Here is a 23782-nt window from a genome sequence, read left to right as displayed (position 1 = left end):
TCATTCCTAAAGGTTAACCTAATGTATTTGTGAAATACCTAAACTGGTCCATTTGAAACTTATCAATCCAATCCTTTTAAAACTTTCAAATTCATTCGGAAACCACCGTTTTAGTTAAGATCAATTCACTTTTGCAAGAAAAATGTCTTCAAAATATATCGTCATCTATTAAAATGTTTGCTCTGTGTTCCACAGTTTACTCTTAACTTTAAGTTTCGAAATAAAACAGTTTACTTTGGGTTTAAATAGACGTCAGTCTGAATAGGTTTAAATATTTTTTTTCAACCCCCTTTTCCCCCCTAACATTTTATACCTTGACATCTGAATGAAATGAAGGCTGTAATGATGAAAGGGAAGGGGAACAATTTCCTACTTTTCCTACTAAATATATAGGAATTCCAGAACTTAATTTGAATTGTAAAGGTAGGCTTATTGACAAAATTATGGAATACTAAAATTTTATGAGACTCGAAGCTAATCAGGCCAAACTCGTACCAGTACAGCACGGCACGGCACATTTTTACAGACTGTTTTTTGTTCTAACTGTATCTAACACCATTTCTCATAATTATTTCATGAAGTTTTTTTTCTCTCTCAACTCTAAGGGGGATTCCACCAATCCTAATGCTTTTAAACATACGTAAAAAACTGCTTGCACCTTAATAAGTAGTTGATGATCTAATACTGCCTCTAAGTTTTTAAAAGTATATTCGAAAAAAGACCTGCCAAAAGAGCGCAAGGACCTATGAAGTGTTTACACTGTACATCTGAAATACCTCGACCAACAAAAAAAGTGAATCCTTCCAGTAAAATGTGTACATCGGACCAAACAGAATGATTGTCAAAAAGTTTTATTAACCTTTTGTTGATTAAGGAGAAATGTTAAGTTTGTTCCTTTAATAAATTTTCCTGTACAATTGGTGCCCTAGTAAGTTTTGTATTGGAATTTCTGTATCCTGGAAATATCTATAAAATACTGAAGATAAATAAACCTAAATGTTGGGTATTTGGACCAGTATGTCAGATAATGTTATTGAGAGGAGAAAGAGTAAGGTAGAAAGGGTACATACAAGCAACTTTTTGAGAATTAAAATGTGTAAATTATGCGCTATAATGTTAACAAGCACGAACATAAAAATCTATGCTTTATTTACATTAAGACATACTACATGTATATTTGCAACCTGATGGAGAAAATCTTTAATATTTCAAACTTTAACTATTTTATCTGACTTAATATATAGTTTGAAATGTCAAAGGGGTATGAACATCGGGGTGTAAAGATATAGGGATAAATAAATCAGTGTTTGCTGCAAACAGTCTGTTGGTTGACCTTTAAAGTTTTACTCTACCTATAGCATGCGGAAAGCTTAAGTATAAACGGAACAAAAAGAAGAATTGTTTTTGAAGAATTTGGTATAGGCCGGCCAGACACGTTTTATCTGTAAAATTTAAATTAATCGGTTCAATTCTTAAACGCTCCCTTCAAACGGATGATTGAAAGAAAAGTGTTAAGAATGAAAAGAATGGAATTTTCATTACTTTCTTTAGTCTCAGCTGAATTGTTGAAATAGAATATCTTGGATCAGAAGATAAAAACATTTTGTAAAGCTGCAATTGGTCAATTAAAAACAAAATTTTGAAAACATTCACATTTTACAAATTTACTTTTTTTACAAAGTGGAATTTTAATACTACAAGAAAAATGAGCAGAATGGTAAATATCACATCAGTATCATTGAATTTAAGCAGAAATATCCACAGAACTTATTTATTCCTTCCAAATAAATTTATACACAAAAATTTTCTGCGACAATTTAACTTAAAAAATATATTTCCTTATTGCCTGGCCAGTTAATATCTTTGCCATTTATAAAACACAATAAAGTAGATGACAGGTTAAAATTAAGGTTATAAGAGCAAATGTTTTTTAGTATACTTATAGACTGTAGTCTAAAGGGTTGTTAATCGTTTTGAAACGATCGTTAATCGATCGTTTTCATTTCGTTTTTTGACCTTTTTTATACGATTGTTTTTTTTAAAAAAACTATCGCTTTTGAAAAAAACGATCGTTTTTTAGAAACAAATTTTCATTGATAAATACAGGGTGTCCCATATCATATTAGATCGTCAATGGGTCTAAATTACAATTTCTGGGACTAATCAGAAAATTTATGTAGGATAAATCATTTTGAAAAATTGGATAAGGCTAATATAAAAATTTTCTTGCTGGAAATGCTATGTTTTTCGATTATTATATGTTTATTTTGAAGTTAAAGATTGGAGATAATCTAATATGATAGGGGACGCTCTGTATGTTTTCAGACATTCATAAAGACGATTATGAATGTCGTTTTACATGCAATTTCATCGAATACCGTCTCACATGCAGGTTAAAGTTCTGGGGGAGCCAAAACTTCATAATATTTTCTTTAAAACTACTCAATGATATGTACTGATGCCCTTCAGGTCGGTTTTCTCTCTCCTCCTCTCTTCGTTAACGAGGGGTTGTAGTTAATGATCGTTGACGAAACGAAAAAAATTATAAAAACCATCGTTTCGTTTTTTCGTCGTCTTTTTAATAACGAAACGATCGGTTTTCCATACTGAAAAGTACACCAAGTGATGCATATAAAATTCTAGTGAAATTGATCATAATGTGATATTTAAAAATTTGAGTCAAAAACTTTTGCAGGAATAGAATGGTGTCTGAAACCATGTGAAAGGCAAAACATGCTCGGATTATGAAAATTGATTCTTTTGGTATTCAATTTCTAACAATGGACAGTAGATAGAGGATAGAGAAATTTATTCTTTTCAGTATATGATTGACTCACATAAGGGAAATAATGGCAAGCAATAAAACTACATTTTTACATTTATCATTCATCAGAGATAAGCTTGCAATTTTTTTGTTTGTAATTTCAACTGACATACTAAGCAAAAAAGGGCATTCCCAATTAAAAACGGTATGTATATATAAATTTTTGAAATTATATTCAAATTTCCGTAGAACTGCAGTGTACGCTAGCGTGTAGTGTCCAGTCAACTGAGCCGATGTTACTTGTATCACTTGAAAATCCAGAATAATTTTTGTCCAACGCGTACTTTCAAACTTTAAATGTAAATATTTATTTTCTACCACTTCTGGAAATTAAATATTTTTTTTCATAAATATTAAAAAAATGTTTAACAATTGAAATTGTTTCTGTAAATAAAAGAATTGGCCTACTCGATCAGTCAAAGTCAAATGGTAATCTTGTAATTTGGAGACGTGCACTCTATGGAGGGAACCCCCCACCCGTCCGCCATGAGCCTAGACGTGCACTCTGTGGAGGGAACCCCCCACCCGGCCGCCATGAGCCTAGACGTGCACTCTATGGAGGGAACCCCCCACCCGTCCGCCATGAGCCTAGACGTGCACTCTGTGGAGGGAACCCCCCACCCGGCCGCCATGAGCCTAGACGTGCACTCTATGGAGAGAACCCCCACCCGTCCGCCACGAGACTCCTAGATTTGCTATGCAGCACCGAGCCTACGCTATGCAGCACCGAGCCTACGCTATGCAGCACCGAGCCTACGCTATGCAGTACAATTAAATTGTTCACTAAAACTTTTTTTACGCGAAAAGAAAGAAATAAAGAAAACAAATTCTAAATTGAATTCGATTTGATTTGTTTTTAATAATTTGATTCAAGAAATATCTCTTTAATTGAATTATTTTTAATATTTAGATAATTCTTTTTTTTAAATATCTGCATTAAAAGATTTATCTAAACATAAATAATTTTCAAAAAAGGTATCTTTTGAATCAAAGATTTTAAAAAATATAATCAAATTTACTTTACAATTTGTTTTCGTAATATCTTCATTTTTGCATAAAAAACTTTTGAAGTTTTAGTATGACATTTATACTGCCTGGGGTTTCTACCCACACCACTTTAGATACAAATGAAGAGTGACTTGACTTAATTCCTAAAAACGTTTTTGAATTTTGTTTTTGTCTTTGTCGCAAACTTAAAGTTTCTAATCCTTTTCAAACTGATAGTGTAGATCTTAGATATTTCAAAATTAAATTATTTGATCTAACAGAATTAATATCCAAGGTCTGTCACATTGGGTTGCAAAGATAAAGACATTTCTAACACTCAAATTCTTTAGAAAATAAATATTATTTCTCTGGATGAAAAAAGAACACATAATAAACACTATTTTCGCCAATCTTAGCCACATTATTGGATTTGAAAAGTGATGGAATTAATTCTACACATATATTTCAGATTGCATAAAAGATGGGAATTAAAAGTAGTTCTGCCCATAGAATTATGAATGAGTAAATGAGAACGAAATGTTTACAAACCTGACCATTTATCAATATTGTGGTACACTGTGTAAATATCATGAGGTACTATTTGTGAAGGAAAATAACAACTAGTTCAATAAGTTGTTTACCATGTAATTAAACATACTATTCAGATATTTGGTATGTTTAACAGAGGAAAAGACAACATTTCGCTGGTTAATAGGCCCACGAGATTGGCTTGAGATTTTGTAGAATTGAGGAAAGTTGTCTTGTCACAAACTCAAATTTGTTAAACCCTACATTTCTGCAACCCTCTAAGAAATGTCAAATTTTCACCTCACAAAATTTTTTTGAGCACCGTAACCAAATTTAACTTAGTATCTCGAATCTTCAAATGTTGATGAATGGTAAATGTCAATCAACAAAAGTTGAGAAATTATGCTTCCAGGTTGAATTTGGCTCCGAGGTGCACCAGCAAATTTTGTTAGATGAAAATTTTATATTTCTTAGAATTCATAATTTGAAATGTCTGAGGTTTACAACATTGGGCTACAAAGATATATGAGTTAGAAATTCACAAATTGTGGCAAAGAATTAATTCCTTTTCAGATATCAATAAAATAAACCTATTTAATATCAAAATACACGTTGACCCTCGTAACACAACTTGACGGAGTCAAACAAGTCTGTTTTGTGTAAATCAGCTTGATCTAAGTATAATGATTGTATAAAAGTAACCCATTTTCAGATTTTTGCTTTTGTATACTTAATAGCTAATTCTATAGAGTTCCTGTAACTGGATCAAATCTTCATAAATAAAATGTTACATTCACCATGACAATATGTTTAATCTTTACAATTGATGCAGACAACGTCTCAATAAATTAAAAATAGTCCGAATTTTAAATAGTTTGTTTTATATCATCAAACTCTCATCATTTCTAAGTAGCATGTATGTATATGAATATGTGAAGTATATAATATTTGCATTTGAATGAAAACTAATGTCTACTTTATTTGTTCATACGAAAAGAAGCCTTAGATTATCTAATTTTCCTTAGTATATGTATATCCATCATTCACATATTCTTTTTAAGAAATAACAAAGGCAGCCGACTAAAAAAGTAATGAGTAGGGAGATTTCAGGGCAGTACCTCGCCCCCCCCTCCCCTCCAAGAAATTTAAACTTACCCCTTGTATAGCTTTATACAATTTTTCATCAACTATTGGGACCGAACTGAAATTGACGTTACACGACTGCAGACCTACCTCTAATTTATAATCTTTGCAAATTCCTTTTAGTGTTATCTATATATATAAAGTAGTAATCTCTGTTTGTATATTTTTTTGGATGTTCGATGAAATCTCATGAGCCCTTGGACTTATTTGACTCAAATTTTGATTGGGGAAATCGGTAGAACCACTGGAATGTTCTTAGTTTGGTTTCAAAGTTCTCAGTTGAGTATGTTAACTTTAATAAGGAAAACCCACGGCAAAAGCTAAGTTCCCAATATAGTAGTTTTAAATTTAAAAAGCCCTTTTTAGAAACTTATTGTTTTTTCTTTTGTTTCTGAATCTTCCAGATGTAAATAGGCCTTGATCATGCGCTCGTAACGTGATGGTTTAAAACCCGGACTGAACACGAGAATGCCGTGATGGAGAAACATTGAGGCTTATAGAATTCAAAGGTTTTCTCCACGCGGAGTTGAAATCTCCAGGTCAATGTCTTAAAAACACTCTGCTTCAGGAGAGAATTTGGCCTGTGATAAGTCGAATAAGAATCAGTTATGGATCAACCCTCTTGAGGTCTAGAGGACTGATCCACATCCAGTGCTTTATTGTTCTAAAATGTACATTTCTAGGGCCACAAAAAATTATAAGTGTGTTATTGATGCAACTTTTCATATCAGTCTAGATCTATGTAAACTTAATTTATCTAAGTTTGAGATACTTATGAATCCTAGCTTAAAGTTTTCTGGGACATATTATTCTAGCAGAATTTCATTGATTTTATTGTAAATACACCTTTACAATTATAAAATTTAGGCACATCTAGTGTTATTTGATTTGAAACTACATAAGGTAAAGTAATCTCAAAAATATAATCTACTTTAACATAGACCAATTGAAATTCCATATCTTAACTAGTTAACAAATTGTTTCAATATTGATGGGGTTTTCAAACTAAGGAATTGAGACATAGCAACTAATTCAAATTTTCTGATCCCTATATTTTTGCAAACCAAATAGGATAAATGTTTGATATTTTAAACTTAGATTATTTGAACTAGTGTGGAAGACGATAGTCGGCCTCTGTAAGAGAGTTCCACAACAGTACAGAGAGTCAGCTGGGAATCGTACGAAGCATTGGACTTTTATCTATCTACCTTGTCTGATATGTAAACATTGATTTAGTATATTTCTTCTAATCCTGTTAAGCTAGCATCGTTTACTTAAACGTGTTAGAAAATATATACTGGAATAGTTATCCTTACGTTTTACTAGAGATTGAGTCCTCTATATTGGTGACCCCAACTTTGAACATACAGTTATACTGTGAGAGTACCAACAGTTATATAAGAGTATACCAAATCTATCTAACTTATATTAAACCAGTTATTTAAATGTTTATTCAATCTATCTAAATTCAATCTTTGAAACTGTATAAAAAGAATTCTAATTTCAATTTTTATTCAAAATCAGGTGCTTGATCCTGTCTAAATCTCTAACTCCTTATTTAATTTAAGAGAACCTTTTATGTTATTTATTTTAAAGACACAAGTGCAAGGAAAGATAAAAAATATAAATCACAAATCTATTCAATTGTTAGTATCCTGTTTCAAGGATAATATACCTCTATTTTCACGAATCTTAAAACTAACATATATGAATATACTTAAACAAAAGGAAAAGGAGGGGAGGGGTGTATTGGTAAAGACAAAAAGGTACAAAAAGGGGAGGTACATAAATTAGGGATACAGACATAGGGTGTGGGAGGCCTATGTGGGCCTAGGCATAATTAGGATAATTAGGCATGGGGTTGATTCTTTGTGTACAGTGGGTTGGTAGATGCTAGGCTGACATGGTAAGGCCTAATTAGGGGGGGGGGGAATCTCAATACCCCCTGTATGCCTGTTCCCTCTGTTTTGATCAGGTGAAATTAGCTCTTGCTAAAGCAGAATTCCAAAAGATGGAAACGGCGGGCCTTATCAGTCGTTCTGATAGTCCCTGGGCCTCTCCACTTTATATGGTTCCAAGCCTGATGGGCCCTGGCGACCATTAGGCGATTACCACTGTTTAAACAATCTTACCAGACCAGATCGTTATCATCTTCCAAACATTCGTGATTTCACAAACAATTTAAAAGGTTGCATGTATTTCTCAAAACTCAACCTTGTGAAAGGTTATAACCAAGTTACCATCTGCTGCCATTGTAGCCCCATTCCGTTTGTTCGAATTCCTCTCTATGCCGTTTGGATTGAAAAATGCCTCAGGATCTTCAGAGGATTACAATGCATTTTCGTCTACCTGGACAATATTTTGGTGGCAAGTCAGAGTAGAGACCTCCACCTGGAACATCTCTGTGTAGTACTTGACCTCCCGGTACTGAATGGTTTGGTTCTCAACCTGGAGAAATGCAGTTTTGCTCAGAGAGAGATTGATTATCTTGGTCACAGAATCACTCCTGCAGGGATTGTTCCTCTCCTTGGTCATGTTAATGCTCTACTTCTTCAGCCCCATCCTCAAGATGTATGTGGTCTCCAGAAATTTCTAGGAATGGTTAATTTCTCCTTCCTGGAGTTGCTAGGACTCTCCCCCCTCCCCCCTCACTGATGCTCTGTCTGGAAGTCCTACAGTCCTTCCCTGGTCCAAGGAATTACAAACTGCTTATGATAAAGCCAAATCCACCCTTGCCTCTGCAAACATCCAAAAAATTTATTTACTTTTATTTTCAAAATTAGCCAAAGTATGATTGAAGGATGGACAAGGATTGGACTATCAAGAAGAAATAATGAAGAACAAGAAATATAGAAGTTTCAAAATGTTTTCCATCTGATATCATATTGAAATTTAAAAATATTGTAAGATTTAATTAAAATAAAGTATTAAAGTTAAAAACATATGCCTCTGCCTCACATGTTAGAACAGCTCTACAACAAAAGGAATTGGGTGTTTGGCGTCCCCTAGCTTTCTTCTCAGCCAAACTCTCTGCCACTCAGCAACGATACTCTGCCTTTGATAGAGAACTGTTGGAAGTGTTCCTAGCTCTACGTCACTTTCGTTTCAAGCTGGAAAGGAGGAAGTCATAACAGATCATCTGCCTTTAGTTTCAGCTCTCTCTTGTGTATCTCTGCCTTGATCTGCCTGTCAGCAGCGTCAAATAGCCTACAAATCCGAGTTCACCAGTGATATCAGACATACTCCCCACTGAAGGGTTGATAATTCCACTGAAGGCTTGGTATTCCCACTGAAGGGTTAATTGCTACCACTGAAAGGTTGATTGTTCCCACTGAAGGGGAGCTGCAAATGTTATTGTAGATGCTCTGTCCCATCTCTCTCTGCCAATCAGCATCCTGCATTGTTCCCTGATGTCCAGCTGCCTAAGGTGTCTGTGGTGTCAGAGGTATCTGAGGTGTCTGAGGTCTCAGAGGTGTCAGATCTTCCTGTGCACTCACCTTTTTGAGCCTCCGCCATAGGGATTTATTTCTCAGAACTGGCTGCGGTACAACTTTCCTGCCCTCATGTGCTACGCCTACTGAAGTCTCCTACTCTCCGCCTTGTCACTGTGCCAGTTGAGGGTGGTTCTATACTCTGTGAAACCAAAACAAAGGTTCTCCACCCATTGGTTCCATCCTCTCAAAGGTTTTAAATTTTCTCCACCTTACAAGGCCTATCACACCCTGGAATACATGCTTCTAGACATCTCATATCTGCCAGATTTGTCTGGCGTGGTCTGGCAAATGATGTTTAAGATTCGTGCCCTTCCTGTCTCCCTTGTCAATGTGGTAAAGTACTCCGCCATGTTCAGCCTCCACCCAGAGAAAATTCTTGTTCCTTTTAGAAGATTTGAACATGTTGATGTTGACCTTGTTGATCCTCTACTGTCATCCCAGGAATTCACATACCTTTTTACATGCATTGCGGGTTGACAACAGTTGCCTGCTTTCTCTCAAGCAGAACAGACCTACTATGTAGTAGTCCCAGAATTACAGCTGGGGAAGCGCTGAGTTTAGTTACGCATCTTGTTTCCTACAGGGGAAGCTGAAAACAAAACTTCATCTTCAGCTTGGTCACTGAAAGAGGAGTTTAACCCCTAGTGGGAATACAAGCCATGCACAACGATACCAGTTTTTTACTCGACCAGATGTGAGGACTGGACTGCCATGGAAGATACCTCTCAAGAGAGCTTTCAGGGATCACAACTCCCCATTTTGCATAAGGGGTGCAGTTATGGGTAAATTCCTTAATTCCCCTAAATGGGAAACAGTATAAAATGAAGGAACACAGGGAGAAATCCCCTGTACCCTTCTTCCTACAAACCTCCTTATCTCTCTCCTACCTGCTCCACATCTCAATGTTAAAAGAACTATTTGGAAAGGCCTTGAAGTGTAAAAACAAGAAACAAGAAGCAAGAAGAAAAAAGAAATTGAACAGAAAAAAGTGGAAGGGAAATCTCTTGACAGTAGAGATGGGTGCTTCAAGCAAGATAAACAAGAAAGAAGAAGAAATCTTTGAACAGGATAAATTAGAAGGGGATTTGATCTTTACACTATCTATTTTTTTCACCAATAGCGACTAAAGACAAATACACAGGATGGCAGACGTCCCATCCCCCCCCCCTCTATGTCCTACTTGAGATTAAAAAAACTGGAAAATGTGCAAAACGCCCCCCTCCCCTCATCCCCCCCCCCCCCATCAAGAAAATTTTATTGAAAGTGTGTTATGAATGTTAGGAATGCAGGAGTTGACTCAGTAACATGACTGAAGCAAAATTTAATAACAAACAAGAAAGAATATAGATACAGGGCTCCAAAAAATAGTTCTGCCTCTGCAATTTGGCTAGCTGCAGAAAACATCTAAAAATTCATTTACTTTTATTTTAAAAATTAGCCAAAGTATGATTGAAGGATGGAAAAGGAATGGACAATCAAGAAGAAAGAATGAAAAACAAGAAATATAGAAGTCTCAAAATGTTTTCCATCTGTTTTCCATTCATATTGAAATGTAAAAATATTGTAAAATTTAATTAAAATAAATTATAAAAGTTAAAAAGACAGGTTGACAAAATGGCCTCAAGTTATACCACTGGTTGGAATTTCTCAGGCGGAGTGTGCCTTAACCATGTTCCACAAGTGAATCTTGTGTTTTGGGGTTCCTGCAATAATCACAAGTGACAGAGGATCGCAGTTCACCTCCTCCTGGTGGTCTGCCATCTGCTCCCTACTTTGTATCAAACACAAAACCACCATGGCCTTCCACCCCCACCATAGTTTCAGTAGAAAAAATATTTCCATTAACTGATAGCGCTGATTTAAGGATTCATAACTCTGATTGGATAGAAAGATTGATGTTACCGCCAAACTATTTCTATTGGTTCAGAATAGACATCAAACACATGCCTGAACCCTGATTGGATCAGGCGCTGATGGACTCGGCATACAGGAGTGCCCCCAGCTCAATGGAATGGTGGATAGGCTCCACAGGCAATTGAAGAATTCCCAACATTGCTCATCTGACCTCTCCAACTGGTTTGAATGAATACTTACCTTGGGTACTGTTAGGATTATGTACAGCTCCCAGGGAAGACTCTGTCACCTCCGTCTTTGAAGCTGTTTACGGCTCTGATTTGGTCCTCCCCAAACAGTTTCTAAAAATGTCAAAAACTCAATGTCTGGTTTTCCCCCTGTCCTACCTCGTCATAATACTCCATCAGCTGCAGATCTCCCAGAGACAATCCCGTCCTCTCTCTCATCCTGTCCAATGGTTTTTATTCGTCAGGAAAGACACATTCCTCCTCTAGCTCCTCTCTATTAAGGCCCTTACAAGGTCTTATCTTGTTCCCTCAAAACCTTTCAGCTCCAGGTTGGGAGAAGAGTAGGGATAGTTTCACTTCAACGAAACAGCTTAAACCTGCGTTCACTGCAGATGATGAGACTCCTGCATTGCCTCCTCAAAATTGTCGACCTTCACACCTCATCCGGTTCCTCCAGCTCCCCTTCAATGCAGAGGACGACCTCAAAAAGCTGTAACTGCCAAGAAGAATGAAAACAGTGAGGTTTAAGCTCAATCCAGTTATAATAAAGGGTTAAAGCTTCCACAACAGTACAGAGAGTCAGCTGGGAATCGTACCAAGCATTGGACTTTTCTGTGATATGTAAACATTGATTTGATATAGATCATCTAAGCCTGTTAAGCTCTATAGTAGCAGACTTAATAGTTTGAAATATTTGAGATATAAGACTTGGGTTGCAAACATATTAGAAAAATATAATTTGTGGCAAAGAAACAATTCCTTGGTGTTTTTCAAAAATTTACTGACTTCATTCCGATGAAGCTTTGACCAGCATAGCAAAACAAAGTAACGTCAGTTGCGCAAAATATAAATACATATTTCATAAATGTTGCTATAGGTGCAGCATTTGTACGTGTACGGGTACCATAAAGTATTGATGCAGATTGCAACAAAACTTTTCAAAATTATGTTTTTAGTCTAGTCTGGATTAGCCAAGTATTCAAAGCAAAAAAATTATTTTACTATTAACGTAAAAATAAGCTTCAAAATAGATCGTAAAAAAGAAATACAGACATTTATAGCAATTGAGGAAAACACAAAATGTGGATTTTTCTTTGTTCTTTTTCTAGTAACACACACAACAGATAATTAAACATTATCGGAAATATGAGACAAGTCGAGTAATTGTTTGCAGTTTCCCATCAAAACTATATTTAACCAGCACACGAAAGTACGAAGGTGTGTTGGAAAATTTTTTTAAAATTTTTTTACATTCTCAAAAAATTATTTCAATTATTTATGCCTGAGATAAAATATATTATTATGTTGTTTGGTTGAAAAGTAAATGTAATATTATTATGTTATACATTTTTTTAACCTCAAGTCTGATAAAGTACTCTGCTAACTCTCACAACATCAAATAAGTGTAAAGGCGTCAACAAACGGCAGCTAAACTCAGTTAATCAACCCTGTTTATTTTCAAATCGTTAACGAAATGAACCGTTCATTGAAAAAAATTAAACAACAATTTTTGAAAATAACGGAAGCCTTATAAAAATAACGGTATATTTCATAACTTTTTAATTGGTTTGAACTGCATGAAAGACGTAAACAAATATTTATGTTTAACAATGTGTGATGATGAATTTAATTCCATTCATTATATAATAGAACCATTCTAGTAAAAGAACTTACCAATCGTTAATGGTGAAGACAGTTAACGAATATTTGGTGATTCTACTGTTAGCATCGTTGAGAAATTGAGATCGTGAACAAACGGAAACTTCAATAAAAAACGGAAAAAACTCATTTATTAAACAATAAGTTTGATTGTACAGCTTTTTGAGCCCCTTGTTGGTTTAGTTAATTTTTATATCTGTTCACGAACGAATTGAAAAAAGTTGGATCGTGCGCAGCCCAGTGCATTTAAAGAACGGAATTGTTTCATGAAAATTATATTTATAATTAATTACAATAGCAAATAACACATATAGATAACGTTCTGTCACAAATAAATAGTTTTTATTAATTCTAAAATTTAATTGTACATTTTCAACTTAAATTTCCTCTTTAAATATATTTCAAAAAGGTATGAACATTTAAAAAACTAAATATAAAGACTACGTGTTTTAGAAATTATTAAAAAAGCAAAAATCTTTCTTTTTTGAGGCGTCACGTAAAAATTAAAGATATACGAAAAGACTCATAAACCTGTATAATTTATCTTTTTTATGATTTGTAAATATTGTACTTTTTAGTACCATTAGTCAGTATACATGTACAAAGTCAATTTTAGTATGCATAAAATGCAACTCACAGGACATCAAATGTGCACACATATTTTAAAACTATCGGTGGGGTGCTTTTTATTTTACTTATCTTTTTGCCATATGTTTTTACTTTGAACCTTTTGATTTTTTTAAAGATCCTCTCTATTGCGGACGAAGATTTTACACTTTTTCCGAATTCGGCACTTGAATGGATGTTATATACATTTAATTTCACTGTAAGAAAAAACTTATCCTACATTTCCTCTAGAAAACTATTTATTAAGCTTGTCTAAATCAACCAGAAATAACCTATAAAGTATATATATTATATACCTTTGATATATATTTATATGAAAGGTGGAAAGATAACATTAGACCCCGAATGAAAAATATACACTTTTACCAATAAAGGAATTGAGCATTCGCCACAAACTCGAATGTTATAATTTCAATTTTTCTGTAACCTGATGGTGTAAATCTTTGACATTTCAAACTTATTTTTGTTATCTAACGGAGTTTATAGAGTTAGGAATATCTAAGGTCTACGTCTTTGGATTGCAAAAATATAGGATTAGAAAATCAGAGTTTGTGGCAAAGACTCAATTCCTTTACATTGGAGATACAACTTTTGTGTAGTGAATTTCTGGATTAAGAAGTTATCCGTATCTGTGGATTAAACTGATTCCGTAATTTAATTTTATATTGGGGATAGATATCCCCTATACGATGTATATTAGCGCTATGTCTCACAAAAGTTTAAACATAGAGAGAATCTTGAATAAGTAGTAAATATTCTATGTTGTATCTGTAGAACACTTTTCTTCTTGGACTTGTTGTGACCAATTATTCTGAAAGGCTGCCGGAATTGGAAGTATTACTGTATGATTCTTCTCTGTGGATATTTTATTGAGTACCTAGATAAATACAACTTTAGTACATTCATATACACATATCAAATAGAAACACTTTCATACATAGATAAATATACACTTTAGTACATACATAGATAACATTTCATCAAATTAAGATGAGACTAATTCAAAGAAACTTATTATTTTAAAAAACTAGATCTGATGATGATGCAATCTGATGGTTTGATATTTTAATGCTTAGATTTAAATATAAAAGTTTTACGACATCAAGGTGGAAAGATATAGATATTAGAAAAATTGATTTTGTAGCGCTTAATCAGTCCCTTTAATAAAACCAATTCATTAATCAGTTCCATCATTGGAACTAATTAATAAAATAATTTATCTCTTTATCTTTTCAACTTGTTGTTATACTTTTGATCTAGTGGAATTCTATATTTGGAAATATCAAAGAATACGACTTTAAGTTAAAAAATAAAAGGATAAGAAAATTTGAGTTTGAAAATTAGTTTCTTTAAATAACGACTATCAGTAAATGCAATACTAAATTACAACAATTAAACATAAAAGTTTATGCCGGAACCTAATTTTATGAATGTGAACTGACTACCGCCGGCTCAAATTTGATTAAAATTCTTCCTGTATCTTTAAGTATGAATCGGTGGTTAAAATTTGTACCGCCAGTTGGTAGTTTAGCGACGTAGCTCAAATTAATTAAATTCGGATCTTGTCATGTCAGAGGACTATGAGTAATTATCATTTAGAATAAATGTATAACTTTGAATATTTCAATAATTTTTAGTTTAAGAATAAATCTTGTATAATTAACTTAGAGTTAAGTTTAACTATTACTCCAGTCTTATAATGATATATGCTTTTTAGATATATATTAGGTAAAAAGGTGAACTTTTGAGCATAATTTAATGATTTACCTAAATGGGCCAGCCATTATTACCCTTTTCTACCATTTTTTTGTTAAAACTCAGTCAATTTTAAAAACGTGATACCATCATGAAAATAATTGAACTTTGTTCTATAAATGTTTGACAAAAGTTGTTTGAATTTATGTTTATTAAAGGTGAAATATTCAAGAACAGGTGGAAAAGGTTTGTTCATTAGCGTATATGATCTTTGCTAGTTTTGGTGAAGTATTTTAATAAGTGCGATTTGAACTGGCCTAGCCAACATAAATCTTGGTTTTTTTGCTGCTTAAATAGTTTAGTTCATAGCTCGACCGCCTTTAAAGATATCAAACTTTTTTACTATAGTGCAATCTAACTTTAATGACCGGGCATCTTTTGAGAAACAACAACTCTTATCTAGATTGTTTGGCTAGACAGTCGAGCGAAGAGGGAGAAAATCAGACCAAAAAACAATTTTTATCGTAAACTTTTTTGCCTTCACCTTACACAAACAAAAAAAGGTTTTATAGTTTAACCCTAAATTGTCAGAATGATCTTAAAGAGTATGGGTCGAAAAAGTAAGAATTTGAAAATTTTTAATTTCTCTCAAATAACATTTGCCCCATGTTAAATGATTTTCAAAATGGTATTACACTTCAAAAAGCCTAAACATTTAGTGAGTTAAAACAATTTAGTTAAAAAAGGCCAAATACCCATTTATAATGCTAAAATTTTGTATTTGGTTAATGCTTCATAGAAAAATGTGTCGCATATCTGCGATTTTTATTGTGCACTATGTTTTGTTTTTATTGCATACAAAGGAATTGAGTCCTTGCCACAAACTCTGATTTTCTAATCCCTATATCTTTGCAACCCAATGTCTTAGACCCAATATATTTCAAACTAAGTATACTGCAGTTAGATCAAATAATCTAAGTTTAAAATATCAATGGTTTACTCCATCAGGTTCCAAAGATATAGGGATTGTGACAAAAACTCAATTCCTTTACAGGAATAAATAAAATATTAATTTTATTTTCGTTTTTCCAAACTATCGTGTTTCTACTTTCTAATACTCATTTACTGAAGCCTGCCTATGTTGTTAACTATGTATATTAAATCTTTTACAGGAAACAATATAAGTATCAAATACATTTTGTAGATTAAAGAAACGTAAACATGAATTTGACAAAATTCTTTTCCAATTCAAACTGGAAGCTATTGTGGTACAATAAATTCCGAATACCGAATAAAATAAACATTCAGTTAAACAGTTTAAAGTTTGTGAAAGAAAGAAATAACAAAAAAATGTTAAGATAAATATTTTAGTTGAGAGAGTTTTTTTTATGGAACTCATTTTTGTGGTGTTTAAAGATTCTGAGGCTTCTTTCGTCGACATTCTGCAAAGAAATCTGCCAAGTTTAGAGGATTTAAGAAGATGAGTTCCTTTTCAAAGAGAACCAATTCTCTACAATTTCACACTGATATTCCTAAGATCTTTCTAAATCTTTATACATACTTACAGGGTTACCCACAAAGAATGAGACTTCAGAGATGACTATCGAATTTTTGAGTTCTATTCACTTATTAAAAGGAGCTTTTTCCTTTATCAAACCATTATTTAGTAAAACAACCAGAGGAATTGAGTCTTTGAAACAATATCAAATATTTAAACCGCAATATCTTTAGAACTCGATGTTGTAAACCTTTGATATTTCAAACTCAGATTACTTAATCTATCAGAATTCATAGTTTGAAATATCTAAGGTCTGCAACATTTGGTTCCAAAGATATAGTGATTAGAAAATCAGAGTTTGTGGCAAAGACTCAATTCCTTTATCATTTAATTCGTCATATCACGGGGTTTGGGCCGTCTTTAGAGTCTCGCCATTTTTGTGGGTAATCATCGACAGATCAAGGTCCAAGGATGATGGAGAATGCGGTATTTACCCTAAACGGATAGAGTTCGTCGATGACTCAATTTTCTTATTATTATTATCATACACTGATGTAAAAAAATAAAATAATAATTTTTGTTTTCTGCCGCCTTTAAACGATATAAGCTAAATTCTATGCTTTTATACAGATAATTTAGATTATATCCGCAAAAACGCGGAAAATTCGAATTTTATTTGATTTTTTTATTTATATAAATTAGATATATATCCTTGATCTGTTGAAGGTTTAAAGGATACCGTTGTGAATATTAACTGGAATTCTTTGAATAAAAGTCACTTGAAAATGAAATTACGCTTACCGTCCCTTTTTATGAAACTAAAAATAAACTTCTACGTAGATGTAAAACCATAAGTCTTACTTACTCTATAATATTACTTTTTACAAGAACATAAACAAGTCAGAGTGGGAGTAAAGGAAATCGAAACTTTTTGTTGTACCCAACCCTGTGACTATTTTTTACTAAAACTCATAGCTTTACAGAAGTAATGAGCTATAAAACCAAATTCTTATATCGGGATTTTTGAAATAATCAGATTTTTAGAATCTCTAACGAGATAAGCCAACTGTCATAGAGAATTCCCGAATTATCGAAAATCCTCGTTTTGCTATTGATTTTCATTATTCAAGGCCTTTTAGGTACCAAAAGCTTGAAATGTAAATCCATGCATTATTGCGGGGTTCAAGATGATGTTTCCAAGCCTTTTTAAAATCTCTGAAAGTTTTTTGGGGGAAATCTGATTTTTTAACGCTTTTGGTTAGTCAACATTTTTTTAGGATGCATTCATATTTCTGTTCACACAAGATTTGGTGAGAAGAAATGCAAAATGAAGAGATATTTTTTTTCATTGTTTTCAGTTTTTCTTCTTGGATAAATCATATATATATCAAATCATTAATCTAATCGGGCATTTTATCTCAACCCCCTTTTCAGGCATAGGTAGGTCCAGGGAGGCAGGATTTTTAATTTAAAAATTAACATTTCAGAGGAAACCTGAAAAAATTATGATAAATATGCCATCATTTAGCATATAGCTTTTCCATTTTTATATAGATTAAAATTGTTAAATGTTTCATGAAAACTTCGCTTTTTTATAAAACCATCTTAAAATGGTGTTATATAACAAAATGAGTCAAAAAATTAAATTTTCCGCAAAAAAAGTTTGCATTACGTTTTACAAGGGTTTCAAAACAATTTTGGAGATTTAACCTTATTCCTGCTGGGGGGGGGGGGGCAATTTGTCCCCCCCCCTGTAGTTTTTTTTTACATAACTCAAAAAGTATTCGTCTGAGGCTGTTGAAATTTTCTGACTTTTCCTACATACCCAAAACCCTTAAACCCTTAAACAAGACCTGCCTTTTTATTTTAATATCTTTATTTGTCTAAGGCTTTGAATAATGAAAAGCATGTCAAAAACGAGGATTCTTGATAATTTTGGAATTCTCCAAGAATAGGATTTAAGCCCTATTTCGTTACCAATTTTAAAAATTAATTTATTTAAAAAATTCCCATATGAGAATTTGGTTTTATAGCTCATTAGTTCCGTGAATTATGCAGTTTCAGAAAAATATTGTCCCCGGTTTGAAAAAGTCTTGATATCCTTGAGCCCCACTGTGAAGTGCAAGTTTGTAACTGAATTTTGATTGTCTTTACTTCTGAGAACAAGTGTATTTATTTGATAGAAGGATAGAGAGAAAGTTAGAAATCCCAAGTTACAGATAATTAGATAAAGAGAAAACAACTCAATATATAGAGAAAAGATAGAATTACCTACAGAGTATACTAATACTTAGCTCTTATTTTGCTTTTTAAACTCTAATAAACTATTTGTTTATGTAGTAAAACCAGATAAAAGATAAATGTTTGATATGACTTATTTTTCATGCTTTAAAATTCATATACATCAAAACTCTACTCATAGATTTCGTATCAGCATTACCTGAATATCAACTCTCTTATGAAATGAAAAGAATCGATTACTCGCCTCAATTTTAATTGTTTTATCCTTGTATCTCTGCAACCTGATGACGATAACATATAATAATTCAAACTATGAATTTTCCCTGATCAAATCTGTAGACATAGTTTTAATTATCATAGATTTACACCATAAGGTTGCAAAGTTTCAACGATTTAAATACTTAATGTGTGGCGAGTGTTTTTTAACCCTATCCCTGCTGGGGTACTTGAAAACCAGGATATGCTGGTGGATATCCCCCCCCCGTCTAAATTCCATGTTTAATGTCCAAATATGACAAATGATACATCATTGGAAAGCTCTTGTGCTCTACTTTTAGAATCTGTAAAAAAAAATGCAAATTTGCAAAAATTGAATTTTTTATCGCAAAATCCAGTTATACAGTAAAAATGTTTGCAAAAAAAATTGCCCAAAAAATGAAAAATTAGACATTTTTGAAAAGCCCTTGACCATACCATGTCGAATATGCAAAAATTTTGCCCAAAATTTGAAAAAACCTGATGTTTAATTAAGAAAAACTAAAAATGTTGACAGGTTGTTTGAAAAAAATTTGCATTTTTTTTTTGCAAAACTTGTGCAATCCGTTCCCTTATGTCATAGGCTTTCTAAAAAGCTAAATTTTATCAAAATCTGACAAGTGAAAGTGGGTCAAAACAAAGATTTAGTTTGTTACAGGAAAAAGCAGTCATTCAGGCAGTGTGCCTGAGGACTCAGGCAGTTAGTATTAAAGCCCGGTTTTAGGCCTAAGGGGAGGGCTTTGGGTATGTAGGAAAAGTCAGAAAATTTCAACAGCCTCAGACCAATACTTTTTGAGTTATGTAAAAAAAACTACAGGGGGGGGTCAAATTGAACCCCCCCCCCCCCCAGCAGGAATAGGGTTAAGTCTTACACTGATTGCGCCAAGACAAAGATCTGAACTTAAAATTTAAATGCATAATATTTATCTACTGTTCAATGCATACATTTAACACAAATGCATTTTTAAGAAGTAAGCTACAGATTGAAAATACACTAAATCATTATCTAGCTATCTATATAGCTGAACGAAATAGCAGGAAAGGACAAGGGATTCAAGAGGGAAACAGGACCAACCAAAGGACAAGGGATTCAAGAGGGAAACAGGACCAACCAAAGGACAAGGGATTCAAGAGGGAAACAGGACCAACCAAAGTGTAAACGACAAATTTTCATTTCCAATCCAACTTAATTCGTCTTTAAAGATCAAATTTAAATGATAATCTTTTTCATTAAAAATCTAATATGCGAATAAAGATAAGTTTGTTATCTTTTTTAAACACTTGAAGCCAAAGTGTTGTGAAAAAACTGCAAAACAAATTACTTGGAAATAATGAATTAAGTAAAAATCCATGAAGAGAGATATTTTTTTCTGAATAGATAAATGAGATAAAAAAGAAACTCTGTTTGGAAAACTATGAGATACGAATAAAATAAAAAAAAATAGGATAAGGATGGAAGGAAATGAGATTAACGATAAAATAATAGGAAACTAAGGACTATTAATGTTTCATGATACCATGCAATTAGTAAACCAACTAGACATGCCTTTTGGTTTGTGGTGAGAACTGAGGGCAGAGCAGAAGTTAATTGAGGATCAGTGGGTAATGTTTACAGGGGGATATTCGATAAAAACAAAGTTTAAAAAGAAATATTATATTAATGATTTACAGTTCTTTGTAGAGTTAAATTCATTTCTAAATCACAAGGTAGGAAAGTTAATTTTAGGGGAATTTTCTTTATGAAATCACGAGGAAGGTTTTGAGAAATGGTTAAGTAGAATGCTGGGAATAGGGAGAACGATTGTGTGGTTCTTCTCTCTGGATATATTATTCAGAACCTGCAGATTCACGAATAGATAAATAGATGGATAGGTTAAATCATGATATATAGTTAGTTTTTAATTATTCAAAAAATTAATATTTAAATTAGCACAAAACAGATGAATACAAATATTGATTAAGAAGAGAAAAGAATACAATTATAAAAAATTGATATATATATAGAAATAATTGATATAGCAGATGTCCATCAATAAAAAGAAAATATAACAATAAACAAAAAGGTGATTGGATGACACGCTGATCCCAATTTTTTTTGGTTAAAACGATTTGGTAATTTAATCCTTAAACAGTATTTGCGGATCATTTTAAGTTTCTACCTGCAAATATTTAAGAACAAGGGATGTAGGACAAGATTGCATTTCATCAGCTGCCGCTCTAAAAAAAAATTTAGGGGTTTAATAGAATAATGAATTGTTAAGAATTTAATTCTTATTCTATAATCTTCTGCAATTTTAACCGTTCTTCTAATTGTCGACTAATTTTAAATTCAAGATGCACAATAAATTTTCTTAAATTCAACTAACATAGTAAGCAAAATACGAATTTTAGTATAAAAAGTTTAAAATGGTAAGGTTGATTATGATACTTTAAAGATTTGAAAACTTATTTAAAAGTTTGAACTGAGAAGATTTATCCCTCGGTTGAACGAGATAAACTAGCAAGAATTGGTTTCTAGTTTTCAGACTTACATTTTAATATAGAGCAATAAAATAGATTAAACAGTAAAAAACATAACAAAGGAAAAACAAAGGAAATCGGAATTTATAATGCAAAAAGGTTTTGGGTTTCAAGTTTTTCAAAGATTACTCTTAAAATAAACGCAGAGATGAACCCTTCATTTCTCTGAAAAACTTAATTGAGTTAACATCACTTGGTGTCTACCTTATTTTTTCCAGGCACTTGCCTTCTCCCTTCTGCATTATGACAAGCCCATTAGCATTTCTAAAGGCCTAGACAAAAAAAGGGCAGTGTTAAACTTGTTTATGAAGTAATGAAGAATTTGAGAATATAGGTAAAAACAGGGTTGTGACGAAACTGATTTATATTCAAAAATGATTTTTTCGATCTTAAAACGTGGCGTATTCTGTAAATTAAGTTTTTTGGCCTTAGCTGAAAACTTTAGAATGAGATATCCTTAATCCCAATTACTTAATCTAAGTATCCAAGGACAGGCTTTTGATTTCCTTCTTAATCAGTTCTTTCTTGGATATAGTAGAGAAAAATCAAAAACCTGTTTTTTTAATTTAGTAATCCTTCCCGTTTCTGTATATATTCTTAAATGGCACGCAAAATTTCAAATTTATCGGCTTCATATATGCGACTCTGATTAGTTGAATTTTATACACTTTTCAGGATACCAGTACAAAATTAGGTTAGTCTCAATATTAAGAAAAAGAGAGGATCAAGCATTAATCCCAATATCCACCATTCTAAAGTTTTCAGCTCTTGTTGCATATATCCGTAAGTCACTGTTATAGAAAAACCATGATTAGAAAATAGAAATTTCAAGAGAGAAAAACGAGAAAATGTGACTTCTTTTTGCTCGAAAACAACTCTGCAATCATTACGGCCAAAAAATTATTTATGATTTTTTTTTCTTTTTCGGAACACCGTGTGTTAATTATACCTGAGCTTCTACGGCCATACTCTTTACCATTTCCCGAGCTACACACAGATTCTTTACCTGCAAATATATATTGTATATATATGATAATAATATATATTTCATATTAGATATAAGTAAATTAGATCGGGGAAATATATATAACTATATATACATTTATATATATATATAAACGTAACCCTTTCCCTCCTGGGTAACATTAACATCAGATAGGTGACAAACTGACATATCAACCAAATTAACAAAGTAGGTCATATTTAACTACTATATCTAGCGTCAAACATCTCATTTAAATCCCTAGGCCCTTTTTAAAGTTTCATAGAGCGATTACACATGAATTATTTATGTTTACTTAATCCCCTGAAAAAATAAGACAAAATAGAACGTACAGTATATGCGACTTTGTGACCTATATATATATATAGCTCCTCTACTTTTAATTCTTCGAACAAATTTATCCAGTTTATCAGAAATTCAAAACATTGTTGTTCTTTTTATAAGCTCTTTATAAAGAGGATTTATGAGCAAAAACAAGTAAGATTTCAGCAATTATTTTGACGTTACTCATGAAACATTTGTTTTATTAAATATTCTTATTTTCTTTGAAAATTCCTCTTCTTTATAAATAACTAGCTTGGGAATCCAGTTTTGCCTGGTAACTAAACTTTCGCTATTAAAGCCATCCCACTCAAGTTAACCAAGTCAAGAACATTCTCATTTCTCTACCGAGTTCACCAATACAAATTTGAGGCAAAACAGTCAAGGGATTAATGAGTTATGAACGAACATTTTGTAAATTAAGAATTAAAATATTTGTAAGGGTGTGAACGACTTAAACAGAAAAAGGACTTACCTCTACTCTCTCGACAGTTATTCCCCACGGATCGCACGCATGCTTAAATGTGCTCAACACCGTTTTAGCGATTTCTTCTCTAGAAATAGTTTGACTTTTTAAATAATCTAGTTGTCTAAGTTTGAATACAGGTCACTGTGGAACAAACGTTTATTCAAGAAGATTTTACAATTAGTTTTTCTTTTTTGTTGTGAATCAATTTGCAAAATGTCTTCAATTTATAATTTCAACTTGGCTAAATGTGTAAAGTACAGTTGGACCCATTAAATAGTGGAATAGAAAGACGATATTTAAGCAATCTTATATTTATTTACTTGATGATTGTTTAATACAAATAGTTTTACCAGTAGAACAATCAACTTATAGGGTCCGTCCTAGTATACGGTTTTTGGACCCCCTCCCCCCCTCCTATCAATTTTGTACATTTATTT

General features: G+C 32.7%; 1 protein-coding gene across 2 annotated transcripts in view; it reads right to left on the bottom strand.

Annotated features, from left to right (window-relative positions):
- Positions 1-13611: 13611 nt before the first annotated feature.
- The window catches only part of LOC111700484 (stomatin-4), a 29196-nt gene continuing 19025 nt past the window's right edge, over positions 13612-23782 (bottom strand). Inside the window, exons 11-15 of one of the 2 annotated variants that reach the window (XM_023471409.1) lie at positions 23352-23430; positions 22502-22558; positions 21757-21824; positions 21192-21249; positions 13612-14220 (exon numbers count right to left, since the gene is read on the bottom strand). In XM_023471409.1, coding sequence (XP_023327177.1) covers positions 14101-14220; positions 21192-21249; positions 21757-21824; positions 22502-22558; positions 23352-23430 — 382 coding nt within the window. In that variant the 3' untranslated portion in view covers positions 13612-14100. Of the gene's footprint in view, positions 14221-20580; positions 20871-21191; positions 21250-21756; positions 21825-22501; positions 22559-23351; positions 23431-23782 lie in introns of those variants that run through there. The other variant, XM_023471410.1, reaches the window with a different exon arrangement.

Source organism: Eurytemora carolleeae, unplaced genomic scaffold (genome assembly GCF_000591075.1).
Source record: "Eurytemora carolleeae unplaced genomic scaffold, Eaff_2.0 scaffold402, whole genome shotgun sequence".
Lineage (NCBI taxonomy): Eukaryota > Metazoa > Arthropoda > Copepoda > Calanoida > Temoridae > Eurytemora > Eurytemora carolleeae.
This window is presented reverse-complemented; position numbering and strand designations above follow the sequence as displayed.